Source organism: Polypterus senegalus, chromosome 1 (genome assembly GCF_016835505.1).
Source record: "Polypterus senegalus isolate Bchr_013 chromosome 1, ASM1683550v1, whole genome shotgun sequence".
Taxonomy (NCBI): Eukaryota; Metazoa; Chordata; class Cladistia; order Polypteriformes; family Polypteridae; genus Polypterus; species Polypterus senegalus.
This window is the reverse complement of record NC_053154.1, coordinates 86236518-86257203: the sequence shown is the minus strand read 5'-3', so window position 1 is coordinate 86257203 and position 20686 is coordinate 86236518. Positions and strand designations below refer to the sequence as shown.

Below are 20686 nucleotides of genomic sequence, written 5' to 3'. Positions count from 1 at the left end.
TCTGCTTACTTGTCACCATCTAAATTTGAAATCCTCTTAAATATAAATGCCAGCATCATGTATGAAAGCTTCACATTGCTTCTCCGTGGTTTTCATTGTCTTGGCTGACTCCCATGTTTTGCTCATTCCAGTTTCTTTGCTCTCCATGATGACAGTAAACTGCACTCTTCCTCCCACTTATGTCACATCTCAGTCAGTATACTGTATGAACTGTACGTGTAGAGTATTTTCTAGAAAGTTTTAAAATATTGTTCAATAGTGAAGAGTGCCACCCTGTCTTACAAGCCCTATGCCAATGGGCACCTATTGGCTCAGATGTGCCAGTAAGTTTATCATTTAGAGAATGTTTGACAAATTAATCTCACAATCATCTTACAGAATTCACATCAGTCTGTGAAGCAAACTAGGAGAGAATCTTGAAAAATGCCCACTCTGCATGGTGACATTTGCCAGGAGCAGCCCGGCTGGAGTGATTTATAAGCTGACATGCTTCTTCAGATGTGTATGAAACAGAGCAGACATCTCTCAAAGCTGGATATTCATACTGTATAATGTGGAAAATGCTAATCTGTGTCTGGCCACCTAGAACTAAATGGTAATTATGATAGTTTCCCCCTGTGACACCCAGTGAACCCCTGGCACCCTGCCTGGCAAGTTCAAGATGGATGATGTAGTGTTAGGGGCAGAAGCTACCTGGCAGTCATCCTAATTTAGTCATTAATCTACTATCTAAAGTGCAGTGCTGCAGATCTAGTGATGCCTTCCTGCTGTTCAGCAGATCTAAGAGTCATCAGAAACGATGCCGAAGTTGCTGCTTCTCAGAGGTTTCTGACAACTTATCACTGTTTCACCAGTGAGTCATTTTTTACAGCTTTTAAGTATAAGCTGACCATCTTCATCTTATCCATCCACCATTATTTTTACTGTCACTTTATTGTCCACTCATTTGTCCTTGTGGGTCTCATAGTGACAACAGGCTAAAACAGGCTGATCCTGAAAATGTACCCCTACAACAGCAACGTTTATTTTTATAGCACATTTTCATACAACAACGTAGCTTAAAGTGCTTTCCAAGATGACAAAGGGAAAGTTACAAAAAAAGAAAAACAATTAAGATAAGGCAATAATATTAAAGAGTAAGTAACAAAGGAAAAAGATAAGGTCAAATGCAGACTTCCAAAGCCAGAAAGACCACCCTGCCCCAGCTGAGCATTCCGCCTAACATAAATGTTTGTAAATCTTTGTTTTCAGGCTTCACATGATAGGATTTGATGGTGTTGGTCTGGTGGACAGCCGGGGGGGCTGCATGGTGCCTTGATCAGGTGGTGGTGGCCTAAGAACTGTCTACAAGTACTTTTTGGGAAAGCCTATTTATTGTCCAGCCTGAAGAGAGACGCAGTTTCTTCAACATGTCCTGGGTCTGCTTCTGCAGCTTCTCCTAGTGGGCTGTGTCCTGGACGTTACTCAAGTGCCATGCACATTACTTGCCCAAACCCCTTCATCTGGCTAATCTCCATCAGAAAAAGCAATAGTTCTACTCCTTGGTCCTTGGGCATCATTCAGTTCCTCCTTTTCTCACCTCCAATTCCCAGGGAGCTGCAACATGTCTAAGCATCATCATCTGCGGATGCAGCATCAGTGTATCATGGGGTAAATTCAATTATTGCCACTCAGTGTGGTCAGACTGGTTAGCTTAATATGACTGTGGACCAAATGTTTAGCAAAGAAGCATGGCAGGATGAAAGCCTCCATATACTGTACAGAGAAGAAATAATACTGAATCTTAGAAGGCCAAGACAACCAGAGAAACATAAAGAGAGTTGGAACATGAGTGGACGAATCTTCTCACCTTTGTGTTAATCACATCTCTTTGGATCTCCATGATGTTGATCTTATTGCGACATGTTGTCAGCTGAACTGAGGAATGGTAGTTTCCAGGGGCCATTTGGCCGTTCTTTTTCTGAACTTGCTTACTTTCAAGGCAGGTTAATATAGCAAAGACCTCTGGATCGGGTGCCACTTGAATCTCAGGCCATACGAAAGTACACACCTACACTCCTTTATAGAAGTCTGATTCAGAATGAGCAATCAATCCAATATTCTTCAGAGGAAAATACCCAGACAGATGCAGAAAGAATGTGTTGACTCCATACCAGCCATGATTTGAACGTTGATCTCGGGAACTGTGGGACACTACACCCTGCCACTGCTCTTTATGTAAAATAGAGCTTCACTCTTAATCTTCACCTCTTTGTTCTAATTTTATTAATGCCTAAAACACTCCAACAGTTACTGTTTGCAGCTTAGTCAAAAGAAACAGGTCAAGTGGCAAATTACAATTAAAAATGAAAGCAGACTGGATACCTAGAGACAGCCATTACATTCTGACGTATACCACACAACACATTCCATCACAGATTAAATCCTGATACTGTGAGCTTAAAAGAATGATGCATATATTTGGATTTGTGAGGTAAAATGAATGCATCAAAATATTTGGAAATCCTAGAGGAAAACCTGATACAGTCTGCAAGAAATGGGAGAAGATTTGTGTTCCAGCAAGACGACAACCTCAAGCATAAAACCAAAGCTACACAAAATAACTTAAAAACAACAATGTGAATGTCCTGGAGTGGCTGAGTCACTGTCCTTATCTCAATCCAGTGAGAATTTGTTTTATTTTATATTCATAGTTAATTTAGATCACACTGCAGAGAGTTGTTTCCTGGTCATCAATGTCCAAAATGCTGAATTAAATCCACTCTGATTAAAAACTATAAAACAATAAAATGTGACGGACAGCACTCATGGGCTGGCACACCTTGCAGGATGAGTGCTGCTCCATTACCTGGCCAAGAGGAAGGAAAAATTGAACATCTCATGTTCTCTCCATGAGGCTGGCAGAGATGCCAAAATTATGAAGAGTGTCTTGGCATCCTGGTGGGCAAAGGACAAAGATAGTCACCTTGCTGGGAAGTCAATAAATAGGAAGGACAAAGGGAAACAATGGGACGTAGGTATGGTCTTCACTGGTACCCTAGATGGCAGCACCCCTTGGCCTTGATATCCAAGTGAATATCTGCAGGATATGCTGGGAATTGTACGGTCATGGAGCAGCCCTGTTGGCTTCCATGGATGCCAGCAGGAAATGCTATGGGAATTTGTGATCCCTGTTTTTGGGGACTTAGCCATACTGGATAATTCTGTCTCCTCCATGTCCAAAGGCATGCCAACACATTCTTCATAATGTTGGCATCTTCTGCCAACCTCTGCCAACCTCTACAAGAGAACATGAAATGTTCCATATTCTGTCCTCCAGGTCCAGTAATGGACCGGCGTCCAACCTGCATGGGGTGTCAGCCCATGGGTGCTGTTCATCACAATAAATACAGTGTGTGTATATATATATATATATATATATATATATATATATATATATATATATATATATAGTCACAGGTGGTTGCGGGTGGTACCCAACCGGGACACCCCGGAGGAGGGCTTATGCCTCCCCCAGACCATATGGAGGCAACCGCCCTGGTGGCTTTGGGGACCACAGGAACTGAGTTTGGAAGCTCAACCCTATATAGGCCCATTGTCACTCTCAGTGGGCGCCCCGTGGAGCCCTGGCCCTCAGCACTTCCGCTACACCCGGAAGTGCTGGGGGGAAGAAGACCAGGGACACCCAGAATGCTTCCGGGTGCGCAGCCGGTACTTCCTAATCGGGAGGCACCTGGAGCATATCCGGGTGGGGATAAAAGGGGCCGTCTCCCCCCATTCGATGGCTGGAGTCGGGAGTGCAGAGGACAAGGTCTTGGTGAGGAGGAGTGGAGGGCATTGTGAGGCCTGGACTTTGGGGGAGTTTGGGGGTTGTATGTGCACCTTGTAAATAATAACTAAATAAACGTGTGTGGATGCTTAAAAATGATGTCTGCCTGTCTGTGTCCGGGCCATGCTCCACAATGTATATATATATACAGTCCTTCGACTGATTCTTTAATTTTACTGAAAAACAGATATTACGACTGAGATTTAGTTCTCTGTGATATTTTTATTTCAAAATATTAAAACTCCAAAGTATTTTTATATGTGACATTATTTCATGAAAATTTGTAAAATGACAATATGTTGTTGACATATATTCAATACCCACCCTTCAATATTTTATGGAGTCCCTTCTGCTGTAGTAGCAGCTTTTGGGCATTAAGTCTATGCAGGTAGCAGTTTTGCTGACTGTTCATTTTGGCCATTTCTTCCAGAAAGATTTGCTTCAGGTTGTTCGGGATATTTAGATGATAAGTACAAATCATTCAACATTTATTCCTTGAGCCACCCAAAGGTTACTTTGGACTTGTGGTTTTGAATCATTGAACGTGAATTTTCTCCCAAACTTTCATTTTAGCAGACTGTAACTGATCATCTTAGAGTGTTTGTATTTCTCATCATCCATTCCTGCTTCTCTTTCAACCAGATGTCCAGCCTGATTCCATAACATAACACTACTAGCACCATACTTCACTTTATGTACTGCGTTGTCTTCTTGAAGTGTGGGCAGTGTTACTCTTTAGATTTTGGTCAAAATGTTCTGTCTTGGTCTCTTCTGACAACAGAACTTGAGTGATGTTTGCCATACAGACTAATGTCATGGAGAGCCCTTATTATGCCTGACTGGTATGTCTTTAGACCAGTCTGAGATAACGACCTCAAAATCCTTCAAATTGAAAACTGACGTCCCAATGGCTTCTCTTACAAGTGTTTGTCTGGAGAGTTTTGAGAGAAGACCTTCCTTAGGCAGTACCAGGGTGGATGGAAGGCACTTCCACTTGCTTGTAATTGAATTAACAGTTCACACTTGGGCATTTTATTTCCCATGTTATGTGTTCATTATTTTATCTCTGTGTTCTGTGGAATAATCTCTAGTCTTCATTTTTACAAGATCCCTCAATTGTGAATTAATTTGAACTGTTGCTGTTAAAAATATCCAAACCTAATTATGTCATATCATCTACTGTTAAACCGTACTTCTAAAATTTTTATTATTATGCTGTCTTAAGGAATTGTTCTGTTGTGTATATTGTATTGTATTGACCCCCTACTTTTGACACCCACTGCACGCCCAACCTACCTGCAAAGGGGTCTCTCTTTGAACTGCCTTTCCCAAGGTTTCTTCCATTTTCCCTACAAGGTTTTGGGAGTTTTCCTTGTCTTCTCAGAGAGTCAAGGCTGGGGGGCTGTCAAAAGGCAGGGCCTGTTAAAGCCCATTGCGGCACTTCCTGTGTGATTTTGGGCTATACAAAAAATAAATTGTATTGTATAAACTGTATTTTAATGATTTCCCTGGAGGCAAAAATATTAGGCGACTGTATTCTTGTTAGCAAATTGTATCTCACTTGGGCCGACTTAGAGCTTCCACAATACAGTTAGTTATGCAGACTGCAGAATTACTTTCTCAAATGTTTTCGTAATATATGACAATGTTACACTAAAAAAAAATATTTAGTATTTTTGTGTTTTTAAATCAAATAATCACAGGAAAATACATTTCAGCATAGAATTTTGAAAATTGGTCAGGTGACAAATGCAAGACACCAATATATTGCACATTGCACACACACACACACACACACATATATATATATATATATATATATATATATATATATATATATATATATATATATATATATAATATAGATTACAGTATATTACCATTTTTTGCACAGGCTGTCCTTGTCACCTCTCCATCACTCTCAAATTAGCATCCCTCAGTACGTAACTAAAGACACGCAGCAGCAGCAGCAGCAGTAGCAGCTCTTGGTCCCTTTGCTGTCCTTCATAGCTGATGGCTGCCCTCTGCTGTATCTCTGCTGTATTTGCTTTAAAAGTAAGAAAATGTCACTTGTTCCTCAGTGTATTTCTTACAGTCTTCTCTAGAAAAACTTTTGAAATTAGTTCTAAAGCAACTCTGTTATTTAGAAGCTCCTTGCTATAAAAATAGAAGCACTCTGAATTCTAAACTCTAAATTCCCTAAATCGATCATTTTTATAAATGAGTTATTTAATTACTGGGTCTTAAAGGTTCCATACATTAACTGAAGGCTAACTTGGAGGGACTTGGTGCATAAACCTCTCCTGATTTAGAGAGAAATATATGATTATGAGGTTTTGATGATGTGATGTGATGTGCTGTTGTGTTATGTTATGAGCTGTAATGGTATATCATGTTATGTTATGTTGTTATGTTATCTTCTGTTCATCTCCAAGGTATCCATTAGTAGAATTGCCAACCTGCAAACACCAAAGCAGTGCCCGATTCCTTTAGTGGGACTACAGCTGCCCGTGGTCTGGAGGTCAGTGCCCCAAACTTTGTCTCATCAACAAATTTTAAAAACTCTGAATTAGCAAATGAGTGAATGCATTCAAGATCATATTTATTGTCATGTGTACCTAATCAGCATTATATAATAAGCACAATTGCTTTGTCTCTGTATCTGAGTGTGTTTTGAAAATGTTTCTACTTTACATGAGTAAAAAATGTTCTCCTTATTTTCGGTTTTATTTTACTAGAGTTTAAATTGCAAATGTCTACTTTTACTTTGGTATATTTTTGTGGGCACATTTGTTACTGCAATACTACCAGAAAACAAAAGGGTTATACAAAAAAGCACATTGTTTTAGTCACCCAGTTATCTAAAATACAGGCTAGCCCCAAATTAACAAAATGTGTGTAAGAAGTATCTGGGATAGTTTTGAAATGTGCACCACTGGCACTAACACTCGATCATCTACACAGCCATTTCAAATATGCTTCACTGCAGCACACCAAATGGGGCGGGGCTGGACATCTGGGGCGGAGCCAGGCAGTAGGGAGACTCAGTCTCAGTGTCAATTATTTCCATGTTTTTCAGACACTGTCTTCATTGCAGCCTGCCAAAGGAGGCGGGGCTGCAGTGAGATGTACGTTCTGTGGTTCACTCACTCACAATATACTAAGCATCACAGCTCCAAAATAGTTCTTGAGTTAGTTGCAAATGTCCAAGAAAAACCAAAAGGTCATTCCCTTTGAATGGGAAGCTAGAAGTGCTTAAGTAAGGCTCTTTATTAAACATTAATCAATGAAGGGCAGTATCTTGTTCCATCTTTCCATTCATTTCCAAACTCGCTTATCTAGAGCAGGGTCACAGTGAGGCCATAGCCCATCCCAGCAAACATCAGGCACAAGTCTGAAACAATCCTGGGACAGGACAGCAGTCAACTGCAGAGTGAACACACACACATGCCAATTTAACAGCACCAATACATCTTGCCTGCATGTCTTTTGGGAAGTTTTTGCATTTAGTTGTCTGATTTAGACTCGTTAATTATTTTTATTGTTAGTTTTATTTATTTTCACACAACTATTTTGCTTATGGTGGGAACTGTCTTCTTGAGTATTTTTTTTCACAATGGCATCCATATTGTTTTTGCCTGTACTGTTATGTTGTGACTATGCGATGACATGATGTTGATTGCATGATGTCATCGCTTAGATAGTAGCTAAAATGGTGGCCCACTAGTGCTTATGTCCAAGATTTTGGATACTCAAATTATTGCTTTTCACCATGCTGGTTACATTTTAACTGTTAGTTGTGGTTAGTGTTTTGGTTTTGTTGTTTAGTCTCATACTCCTCCGTTCATCTTCTGGTCTTTCATTCATGTTTTTCTGCTGAATTTCTTTCTGGATGAACACACTAATAATCACACCACAGTCAAGGTGAATTACATTATGTTACAATGCTAATGTTTGTTAAGGCAACAGCTAAACCTCTTGCTTGGGTCTGCATGCTAGAGTAGCATCTGTAGTGGATCCAGTAGGAGAACCTGACTGTCGCCAAGAGGGTGTATGATGGTAGGCTGTCTGATGAGGTTACCTGGTCCTGAAAAGCTTAATTGGAGATTTGTTTTTTTGGAATATCTCGGGCTGGTTAAGTGAAGTCTAGGTGGACAGTCCAAGGAACTCCATACAACATTCCAGACCCTGCAAGTAATTTGGGTGATCATCGTGAACATTTAACTTGGTGCAGACTCTTCTGGAATTTGGAGTTAAGGATGAGTCATGACAAGGTTTCAAACGAGAGTGAAGCTAGAGATTCAACGAAGAGGAATGGCACGTGGTAAACAGGACTGCAGGACATGGTACTGAGGTGAAGAGTGGGCCGGCCACCCAACTTGATAGCCATGTAGGAAGGCCTAGACGGCTATTAGGCTTTTGTTTTGTTTCTGTTTACTTGCATATTTTGTCACTCCTTATAGCCATCCAGTGCTTTATTTATAATAAATGCCCTTGTGTCTGCAACATTGGCCTCCTCCTCTTACATCTAATCCACTTTAGCCTCTCAGATAATGTTTCATGCTCTTGAAATATTATTAATCTTTGGTCTGTTTAGAGTAGGAGCAGATAAAAAGGAAATGCATTGTGATTTAAAATAGATCCTGAAACCTGTGACTCCTGCATTGCATTTAAACAGGCTTTAAAACATTATGTAATGCATTTATTTGTTTTTCCCCTTGTTTTCATAATTCTTTCTTTTACTGCTTGTAAAGCACTTTGAGCTACACATTTTGTATGACAGTGTGGTATATAAATACAAATGTTTGTGATCAGTCTTGACCTTTATTATGGTGTCAGAAACCGGAATAGTTTTTTTTTTCCTCCAATGAGTGAATATTCAGCAAATATCTAAAATACTTTAATTTAAATGAGTAAGCTCGGTTTCTGAAGTCTTCATTTCTAGCAAAGTTTTGATATATGCAGTACTTGATAAAACATCTTCTTCTAATCTGCCCCCCTTGTGATATTAAAGTCCCTGTCCACACTACTACACTTCATTTAAAACACAAACAGTAGTCTCCATTTTCACCTCTTGTCCACACTGCCCTGACATTTTCAATCCCAAACATGAAAACTTCTGAAAATGCTTTCCAGAGCCAGATACTTCTGAAAACGCAGCCTCATTGTTGTAATGTGGACAGGAAAAAAATTGAGCTTTTCAAAAAACACAGACTCTAATTGTATTCTGATTGGTTTGTGCATATTATATGGCCTTCTCCTGATTGGATCCTGCTCATTACAACATCTCATTCCCTGATTGGTCACCCTTCATAAAAGAAAACCATATTTCACCATAGTGGACTTGCTTTCAATGGCTCTTGTACCGCTTACCTGTATGTATCGAAAGTGCATTTTGTGCAGTTTGAATTCTGCATACACGCACAAAAACCAAAATATTTATCAGTTGCTATGGTCTTGTAATAAATCTCACGGCCGTCAGTGTTACTGTCCCTTCAAGGAGCAGCGCACAGTGCACCGTAGGTGAATTTCTATGTGAACTACGTTTTTGGTTGTTTTAGAGTGGACAGAGAGGAATTGTTCTGTTCTGTGTATTGTACTGTATTGACCCCCTCCTTTTGACACCCACTGCACGCCCAACCTACCTGGAAAGGGGTCTCTCTTTGAACTGCCTTTCCCGAGGTTTCTTCCATTTTCCCTACAAGGTTTTATTGGGAGTTTTCCTTGTCTTCTCAGAGAGTCAAGGCTGGGGGGCTGTCAAAAGGCAGGGCCTGTTAAAGCCCATTGCGGCACTTCCTGTGTGATTTTGGGCTATACAAAAATAAACTGTATTGTATTGTATTGTATTTGTAAACGATGTGAAAGTGCCTATCTGGATGGAGATCTTTTATTTTAAAATGCCATTTTTAAATTTTGACATTGTAGCGTGGACATAGCCTAAGTCTCTTCACACTGTTTATAGTTGTTCTTGTGTTTAAATTGTGTTTTGCTCATATGGTGAATCCCTTATATAAAACAAATGAAACATACACTACAATATTATTATATGCTAAATTGTAAGTTTGGTAACACTTTACATGCTATAAAACCTCAGTAGATAGCGTTACTATGTCTGTGCAGTTATGGCCATAATGGTAAAATTACTTGTTAACATGAAGGAGTTATGAGTCTTATGCTAAATCTGAAATATCAAGAGAAATGTGTCTCAGTTTTTAGTCGGTCACATTGCACAGATGAATAAACACTTTACTGATGGTATGTAAGTGTTATGAAGACCCAAAGTGTTTGTTAAGGTCTTGCTACAGGAGAGTAAAGACATGACAGATGCATTTTCCCAGTACCTAAACTATAGTGTTACAGTGCATTTTATTACCTTTGGTGTTTGTTTTCCATTCTCCAATTTTTCAGCTTTACTGGCTTATGGAGAAATGAAGAACGAGTGTTCCCATGGAATTCTGGGTTAATATACCGTAGTATCATGGGCTATGTTGTTTAAAAGATTGCATTTGTACTTTAGGTTGTGTGTAGCTATTTTTGTTAAAGTGTATCATAATGTGTGTTGTAATTAAAAGTTAATTATAATTTAGTTTTTGAAAATGATTATGTTAAGGTTAGAGGGGGAAGACCCTGTTTCTGATAAATGTAGACTCACTGTTTAAAATGTGTTTAGCTGAACCTGCCATAAATCATTCATCTAATAATGATAATAATAATTCATTTTTAGTAATCAAGACCATTGTTTAATTAATAGAAGGTGCGCCTGAATTATTAGGCTTTTCTCTTTATGTTTTGAATTTGTCATCTGATTTAGAAACACTCTATGACAGTAATGGACACATGTCATTTTACTTGAGCTGAGCTTAACATTTTGTGTTTACCGCCCTTTTCAACACAGTTACAGATTTAATAAAACAAACACTGTGCTTTGAAAAGAAGCATAATTTAGGATTGTCAAGCCCATTTAATCCAATTCAAAGTCATGGAAGTGCTACTGGAGTAGCACTAGGAACTGGGAATGAAATACCTGATACCAGACGATGACAGGACTCACCACACAGGCTCGTCACACACACACCTTAGAAACACACACATCTTTGGGGTTGTGGGAAGAAAGTCTACGGAGACAATGACATGGCATTTATTTGAACCCAGGATGCTAGATCAGGCAGTGGGAACCATTGTACCACAGTGCCACCAAACATTTACAAAATAAAGTAGCTTTTATAAATCTCATTTATGAAGAGAGTGTACAGTATGTAACAGAGTTGGATGAAGTAGAAAATTACTTAATAGAACCAAAAGGTGACCAGTGATGTTATGTACAGAATGTTTTCAAGGGCCAGGGCATCTAGTAGAATGTGGTGGGCCTGGTACATCACTTTTAGGTATTTCTGGTGATGATCATTGGCTGAGTGTGCTAGATCCATCAATGGTGGTGTCATGTGTGTGACCACTTGACTGCTTTAAAAGATTCAAAGGAGAAGGGTCACATTGTCGCCTACGTTATCATCCACCTTTCCTGACTACATTTGATGTAAAACCAACAGTTTTTCTCGCCTTCACCCTGTGGCCAGATTGGAGCAGAGCTCTGCTACAAGTCATTGTGATCAACACACATCACCAGCTTTGATCTCAGTCACCTCTACCACTATGTAATGCATCCGAGCATTCTTCTTCCATCTTGGAACTCCAAACCTTCCTAATCACCCTGACTCTTCTTTTACAATGGCCAACATCCCTAATGAACATGGGGATAGATTTTCAATTTAGATACCTACCTCCTCACACAAGTTAAAAGAATTTCCAAACTTATGAGCAAATAAAGAAGTCAACATCTTGGAGGAATGTGATGAGTAGAAGGACAGATCTGAGAATTTACGATGTGTTCTTCAGGCCCATTCAAGAAAACAGTGTGATGTTGTTAAGAAGGAAAGAGTCATAGTCATCATCACTGGACAGCTTTGTGTTGTTCTGAGTGAGAGCTACACAATCACCTTGACTTAAGCAAAATGAAATGAGGAGAGTGTTGTACAGACCTTCAAAAGGGGCACAGGAATAACAGAAACTGAGACCACACAGTAGATGTCACATTAATGCTCTTTGTTTTATTTGGTTTTCAGACATTAAAGTATCTGAAGGAAAGAAATAGACATTTGACTAGGAGTCGGAGAGTCAGGTGGGAACCTCAGAGCTGTTTTTAGGCAGAGAACCCAGCGTTTCACAGCCTCACTGGTGGTTACTGGAAATAAAGTCTGTCATTTCTGGTGTTCCCCACTCCAGTGCACCGGCATCTTATTTAGAGACCTTTATTAATTTATTTTTGGTTATGGCTCAGTGACCGGTGCTCTAGCATGAGAAACTGCAGAAGTCAGAGACCCCGTCCCCCACCGTGACATTCCATCTCAGTGTATGTGGAGTTCTTAAGCCAGCTTTTGCTACAGAAGGGCATGAGGACGCTTTGGTCAGGGGCAGCTGACTGGCCAGTTACCCCCATTTACCACTACTCATCCTCGCATTTTTTTCAGTCGTTCCCTTCTAGAACGTTTCCACCCTTCTCAATATTCACATCAGAGTAGCACTTCATGTTAGCATCCTTTTTTTAAGCCTTTAGCACATTTCTAGCTCTTGAATGTTTAATACAGAAACAAGAAGCTGATATGTTTGGAAGATAATATTACTTAAAATAACTGCCTGTTAAGGACTACTGCTTGACTGAAGAAATTCAAACTGGAGAAATACCTCCACTAAGGACAGGGGTCATGAAGTAATGGAAATCAGCACCAAAGGAACAATGACTACATCAGAGGAAGCTGCATTAGAAGTGTGGTCGATATCGGCAAGGTGGTGTAGAAATAAAAAAACGAGGGTCTAACAATCTACAATATGTCACTTTGCACTTAGTTTTCTGAAATAAATAATAAAATAAATAAATACTATATCTTTAGTGCAACTAATTGTAGGGGTCTTTACTGACATGACAAAATATATACATATTATTTTAGCGGGGATTTCTTCTGGATTCCCATGGAAGATGCTTGGCATTCAGTATACTGTATGTTGTTGTTCTTTTGCTGTTTCAGTGACTGACTCGGACAAGCATAAAATAAATCTAAACTTGGCACTGGTGCATTGATCGGCATCTCTTTACACCATAAGATTCTGCTTCTTAGTGGGAAGAAAATGGACATCATGTCTGCTTTTTGGTGGAGCACAATAAGCCTGTTTGCAGCTTACTGGACATGACGTGGATTCAGACGATCCTCTGTTGCTTATTAGAACTGAACTGGACTAACCTGATCTGTTCTGGTGCTCATGGATGAGAAGTGGATTCATAGAACCCTGCTTTATTCGAAATGAAGTTTAGTAAGATGACCTTGTCGGCTATTTTATGGATGTGAACTGAATTATTTTATAGTCTTCGATCCTTAGCAGAAATGGTCTGGAGGAAGATGATCCTCCATATTGCTTACCTCATGTGATCCTGCCTGCTGCTTACTGGAAATGAATTGGACTAAATTGATTCTGCCCAGTTTTACCAGAAGGTAGCTAAAATGGGCAGATTTTGTATTCTGATCAAAAGATACCAACTAATGAATGTCGGCCATGTCCAATATTCACAAGACAAGGATTTATATCAAGATATTGGTCCAAATAAATAAGTGATACCAATGGTGGTCAAGAGCAGCATTTGCTTCTGACCATCAGAACAGTTGTGTAATTTGCCTGCCATAGTGTGGGCAGTTTAGAAAAAGCCAAAGTTTTAATGTTTGGTTTACGGCATCTAAGTTTACTTTTTAACATGCAAGCAAAATGCATGGGATCCAGAGTGATAGATTTGGGATTTGAATATAAATTGGGGGCCTAAAATTAACAAAACTAATTGCCCTTCCTGGAAGACTTTGCTCCCTACAGCATCCACTTTATTAAACAAAAAAAAAGAAACATCCTCTGTATGATGCAGGGATCATCCTTGGGTCAGGTAGGATTCAGAAACACTGAGCTGAGGGGGACTGAGATCTCTGCCCAAAAGTCACGTGAGGACCCACCTGTCTACAAACCGTTTAAAGCTTTTGGGTTTTTTTCCACAAAAGAAACAATGCAAACAAAAACAAATAATGTTAAAGCATTTTCTCATTGGTTCTAGCATTTATCTCTAAATTTCTACTTTCTTATTTTTTTTTTTTAGCATTTTTCTTTCTAACATGTGGTTCTGTTGTACAGTGAAGACACAGCAAACTGCATGCACCATGTAGGTCTACTTTGGTCAAGCAGACTCTTCAAAGAAATGCTCTCTCATGGGCAAACAGGACGTGCTTAGAGCAATCGAACCAAAGATGACAAATCTCAAGAGGTTCATTAGAAGCCAGTAATAGCCAAATATGTTTTAAGAAAAGGTTAAACTTTTGTGTTATATTTTGCTTTGCCATTTTGCACCTTAACTGAGTTGAACAAGCTTTCTCCAGAAAGGATTCAAGAACATGACAGAAATTGGTGCAAACAAGCAACCCACTGCAGACTTGACTGACATAAAGTCTATCTGGAGTTACAAACTGGCATCCCAGCATGTCGATGGACTGTGTTGATGGAGGCCTACATGGACAAGCACCCTCCACACAGAAGGCACCACAGGCTCAAATTAAATCTGAACAGCTTCACAGCAGTCTAGACAACTGTGTATGTGAACATTAATTCATTTCGTAAAATTTGGTTTTGCATGAACTGGCAACCCATTGAGGGGTTACATAAATAACACTCTGTGTGGTACACTTTAGGAGATCACTCATCCATTATCAAACTCACTTAATCACGTTCAAGGTTGTGGAAGCTGGATCTTATTCTGGCAGGTGCCAGACCTTGGCAAGGCACTGGTCCATCACAGACCACATTCATCAATCCACTGTCACACCAGGCCAATAGAGTGTCACAAACTAAAGTACACAAGCGTGTGTTGAGGAAGAGGAGAAAAGCAGAAGTACCTGGAGATAAAAAGCCCACACTGACATGGGCAGAATGTGCAAACTGCACACAGGGAGTGTCCAGACTGGCATTCACAGCTGGGGCCATGGGACAGCCTGGATGACAGTGTCACCACTGGATAGAAATATGCTTCAAAATTTTGCAATGGTCGAGTCAGATAGACTACCCTTAAAGGGTCATTTATAAAGGGGGCTACATTTTTTTCTTAGGCTCCATACTTTCTCTTTGGTTCAACTGCTCATCTATCCCAGCTTTTACAACGACGGATCAGTGTGGAAATTAAAATAGAAAAATCCACCCATGTAGAAAATTTCCCAACCTGCCCCACCTCATTTCCCCTTTCAGAATCTGTGTCTTCACTAACAAAACCACTTTTTTTCCTCTAATCCACATTTTCACATTATCATTAACGCGAAATCTAAGCGTGAAATGTCTAACATAATACACAAACATTTAAAAAAAATGAAAATAACCATTTAAAAACATTTTTAAAAAATGAATAAAATGAAAACAGTTCAGGTTTTGGCAACATTTCCATACATAATAGGAAATACAGCAAATAGAAATTAATTCTAAAAAAATAAAAAAAAGCTATGGCCTGTCTAAAAATGACAAAAGTAGCATTTTGGTTGGTTATTTTTTCCTTGTTTCATAAAAAAAAACAAAAAAAACATGAAGTTAAACATAATTCATACAATTCATTGTGTTGTCCTTGTGCAACGTCAACACTTGTTTGGGGACCGTCCAGATCTTGGCACCCAGGGGCCTCTAAGACGTTCATAACTGGACATCATCTAGCAGAAGGCAGGCTATTGACGCCATATTCTTGCCTCTTTGGCTGGGTACTATATTAATATTATCTCATATAATATTCTTCTTCTTTATTTTAAATCATGAAAATAATTAATATTTAAATTGAAAGCATTTTGGAAAACATCTAGTTCCCTCTTTGCAAACATGGGCATTGCACAAAAGCCTGTAGTGGAGATGCCAGATTCTGCCTTGACTACTGCTGTCGATTCTGTGGGCAATTTTAATGCAACTCTTAAATATTTTATTGCTAATTATGGTTATTTTTGGATTTAGATATCATTGGTTTTCTGCTTAGGTTTGTAAATCAATACAAAATTCCTGCCAATTAGCTCCTCTAGAAATAATTCAACACTTTACTTGCCCCTTAGGCCACAATATCTGGTGTCCCCCAGCTTTGGTCACGAGTTAACGTCACACAAGGTAAATGCAGAAGAGTGGAAAACCAACGCAGCATTTTGGTCGCTTCAGAAAAATCAGTATTTGGCAAATTCAACTCTACTACTTAAGGAAGAAAACAGTACCACTTTACTGTTACATAGAAACTCTGTTTGGTAAAAAAGATATCTCTTTATGAAATGGTAGTTTGTGTTAAAAAGTTAGAAAAAGAGGTAAAAAGGCAACTATTCTTTAAAGGTTCATCTGGTCGTTTTTCAAATGTTGCTTTCATGAGGTTCAAATTATATAGGGTGGTCTAGATCTAATTATGCAATTTTCATTACGCTATAACTTAAGTTTATTACACAGAAAATCACCCGAAAAATCCTGGACCATTGAGAAGTGTGCAAACTGACAACATGAAGAATCGTCTTCACGCCGAACTGGAATCGTCCCCACATAAATCAAAGTCATCCAGACGATCTGCAGAATTAGATCTGGACCACCCTGTAGAGGCAAACACAGCTTTTGGGGAAATCTGGCACCACCTAGTGGAGGAGAGGTGGATTACACATGACTAATACAAAATGTGGAATTGTATTTAAACCAACTTGGAGTCAACAGAGAGACAGCTTGACAGCCTGCAGTGCAGGTTTGAACTGCTAGGACAGTCATACCAGGTGGGCCTCTGCGGAAGTACATGGAGAAGATCTAAACAACCTGTCAAAGTAAAATTCTGAGCAAATTCACTAGCACAGCCAGAAGATGTCAAAGGCCAGGAACAGCCTGCACTAAGGATCGATCAGCATTTCTTTAACAAGTCAAGTCGTCCACTCGTATTTCCTGTTACTCTGTCCTGATGTGAATACGGCATAAGAAGCAGTGAAGCTGAAATATGAATAGCATAGGTTTCAACTTTCAATGGCAATATTCTTTGCAGTCAGTGGAATAACTTACTGGGACTAGGATTTGGAAAACTTACTATAGTTTAAAAAAACCTGAAGTTGAATATTGTTCAGAATGGATGCTTGTTACACCTGAGAACTTCACCCCAATGAAACATACCTGGCGTGAAAATTTCCAAAAGAAAAACCAGTGCCAGAAAATGGCTGAGCATTCCAAAAAATAGAGCAGCGCATTGTTCTTCAGGAAATTTTCCAATAGTGGTAGGCTTCAATGAAGGTAGCGTATTCATTTACTAAAATACTAAAGTGAAGTTTGTGCTTTTAAATGTGCATTATTATGAAGATGCTTTTGCTCCTAGTTTAAGTATTTAATGTGAAAAACACATGAAAAGTACCCAGATGACCTTTACAGATAGATGCTTTGTAGCTTATCAGCACAGTTCTAATTTGTTTATCTGTTAAATTAAACAAATAATGCTTTTTAATGTACATCTTTGGACATTATTCAGCTTGTACTATAAAATATTTGGATAGGTTAACAAAGTAGTCCATTCGTAGGAGCAAGTGTCACACCTGGTTTACTTGCCACAGACAGAGAAGGCCCAATGCACACAGACTCAGATGTCCCCTGCGTAGCAATAAGAGGGCCAAGCAGGCGCAGGCGGTAACGTCCCTGCTAAAACAGACCAATTGCCTCGGGACTGGCCTGAATGGAGAGATGAAATAAAAAATGAAAAAAAAAAAAAACAGCATCTACAACCTAAAATCGTTCATTGGCTTAATTCTATGAAATATAAAAATTTTAATCTTGGTGAAAAATATTTCTTATACCAAAAAAAAAAAAACACTTTAGAAACTGCTTGGCCACCTTCTACAGGTTATGCCCAGCGGTTTGCTCAGAATATCAAAAATTCTGGACAGGAAATGAAAGTCTTTGGTCCTGCTTCCAGAAGTGTGGACCATCAGTGTGAACAGCTAACCAGAACACTTTCTGAAGTGAAGACCACTTCCTGGTTTGTCTGCGGTTAGGCACACATATGTTGGCTTCATTGGAAAATCATTGGATGGAGTTTCACCATCGTATTTTACAGATGACTTTAAGAATATACTGTGTACACTTCAGCAGTCCTCAGTATCTATACATTGGTAATATAAAAATAAGTATGTTTTTTTCTTGTTTTAAATCTGAGTGAGGCTTTTTTGGCTTTCAGTGACAAAAGTGGAGATGAAGGACTGATCCTGCTGGACACCGCTGGCTGCTTCGTCCTTGTAAACGCAGGCAGAGATGGCACATGACACTCTCAGGTGAGCACTTAGAGGTTTGAGGTAGTTGTCTTCAGCTGTCATTGTGGCAATGCTCTTGGCTCAATGGCGGACCTTAGTAGTTTGGCTAGAACATTCTTTTTCTTTAGGTGAGGTAGCTATCTTTGGAGGTAAGAAGGTTTAGCGACTGGCTCATGGGCTTTCCTCCACGCACAAGAAGAAGAAAATGGATGGCTTCAGGTTGTGCAATGAAATCACAGAAAGCGTAACTGTGGGGAGAGGGCGGGGGTATGCCTTCCATGAATGCCAGCATTATTGCTAGCTATGGCAGTGCAAACACCTGGGGGTAAAATATCAGTAAACTGAGTTGCCAATATCAAACCTGGTGCTGCTTGAAAAACTGTCAACAGTAAGACTGGGAAAAGACACGAGTGTGCGTGGGGAAGGGGTGCCCAAGAGGGTCGCTTATTATGGCACTAGCATCTTGGCCGCACATTAACCTGCACCCATACCAGGCTGGTCAGACTGATGGGGTTCAATCAAGACCTCGCACTGGGATGTGAGCTGCTGAGCCTGAGAATCCCGAACCTCTACTGAAGAGCCCTGAAAGCACAGAAAAAAACGAGAGGTTAGGAAATCCAAATGTCGTGTAGTCAACACATGCAGATGCAAGGTCACAACACTAATCCACTTGTGCCAACCATGAAGAGTGAGTAGCCGTGACGGATATTGGAAAGTAAACCATGGCCTTCTCTCTTATTCTCAACAATTATCTGTATGGTGTAATAAAAATAATGAGGCTGAAGAAACCCTTTAGGATAATATACTGTACCTGAGGTACTAATTCTATGGCTTCAGGAGGTCTATTCACTCCCTCCTTATGAGAAGTGTTTCGTTGACCGATGACAATAGCACCACCATTGCTGGTCTCTGTTCCTTGAGGCACAGTCCAGCTGTCCTGCGTCCCCTTTCTGCAGAAAAGACTAAGAAGAAAACAACACCGTGAGCTCCTCCAAAATACCGTGACCACACAGTGAGACACAAGAGTGTTCTCGTCATTATCTGTGCCATCTTCATTATAAGGTAGGATAAAATGCCATATACATCAAGCAAAATCTTTCCCATGATTAATTATGTTCTAATGACAAGTGATTCAGCAAATGATCTGAGTGTTTATTCAGTTTTGGTGCTTCCATTAACAAAAAGTAGGGGGTGGTTATTCACTGAAGACATTCATATGGTGACTATTGTACTGTTAAAGGTTGGGAGGCCCAACTTCTGCTCAATTTCCTTATTAATCTGACCTTGAGCTGCTTCATCTTGGGGTGATTGATGAACTAAGGGCACTTAGTGAATGAGTTTTCAGAGAGAACTTGTACTCCACTGCAATAGCATGATTATGACTGTTATGATAGCTGATGGAGAGCCCTGTTGGTGCAACAACTTTTAATGGCAAGGACAAGAATCTCCAGGATTAGTCCCAGACAAGGAAACTAAAGGGATCCAGAGAACCTCAAAACTACGAGAGGCTTGAGTTCAGTTTCCACCATGATTTTCTATCAGGAAGGTCTATTTCACCCTTCAATGAAGGCATAAATGGTTTATTATATACAATAAAGTAAGAGCTGAGATTGAGTGCTCAATAGCTGTATAGGAGAAATAAAAAGTAGCCAGAGACTCATGACAAACGAGAAGAAGAGAGAGTGTTTTCAAGATGACATCGGAGACAAAAGAAATGGGCACACAAGAGAAGGCTAGCTGCTCAATCAAACAGAAAGGAAACAACACTGGAAAAGGGATGTACTGTCTTGTTCCCTTTATTTAATAAATGTACAATATCTCCATTAACTCTTTGAGTCTTTCAGTCAGAAATCAACATAAAACATCTGTTGCTGCATGCTGTGGCTGCCAGTTTGCCAAGAATGTGCGGCAGGTTTGCTGCCAGGCTGTCTTTGTGTGGCTGGGACAGCAGCAGTGGCTGTCATGGTTGCAGTGCATTACAATCTGGTTTCTACCTCTTATCATTGTTAAGTGTCAGTCCTCCCTGGCAAACATTGTCAGTACCACGACTAGCTGGGGCCCGATCAGCTGAAGCTGAAACCTCACATTCGTTTTCGATCACTTGTATCAACAACTGAGTCTGACTAGTCATAGTCCTGTTCAGAGATAATAGGCAAAACGCTGTCCATGGAGTATTTTGCTTTAAGCATTCGCTTTCATCACTCGCCAGATGTCAGTGCCATTTTTGCCGTTGTGTGCGCTTTGCCACTCACACGAGCACAGGAAATCTCGGTCAAACCAATGAATCTAACTTTCCTTCTAGCAAAGAGAGTCCAACTAAAATGTAACGTTTGGGTTTGTCACAGTTTACAGTTGATTAACACTGTCAACACCTCCTTTTGACAAAAGTCTACATCAGCCCTGAAAGAGTTAATCCAGTTATCCATTCACCCACCATAATTTAGTCTGTTGAATCTACTGTAGGGTTGCAGGTTCCCGAACCTCTTTCTGCAACACTGAGCAC

The 20686-nt window shown here is 39.8% G+C and overlaps 1 protein-coding gene across 1 annotated transcript in view; it reads right to left on the bottom strand.

Moving 5' to 3' along the window:
- Nucleotides 1–18452: 18452 nt before the first annotated feature.
- si:ch211-57n23.4 (immunoglobulin superfamily DCC subclass member 3) overlaps nucleotides 18453–20686 on the bottom strand; it is a 46166-nt gene continuing 43932 nt past the window's right edge. Inside the window, exons 13-14 of the mRNA XM_039748081.1 lie at nucleotides 18995–19145; nucleotides 18453–18765 (exon numbers count right to left, since the gene is read on the bottom strand). Of these exons, the coding sequence (XP_039604015.1) occupies nucleotides 18658–18765; nucleotides 18995–19145 (259 nt within the window). The 3' untranslated portion in view covers nucleotides 18453–18657. The remainder of the gene's footprint in view (nucleotides 18766–18994; nucleotides 19146–20686) is intronic.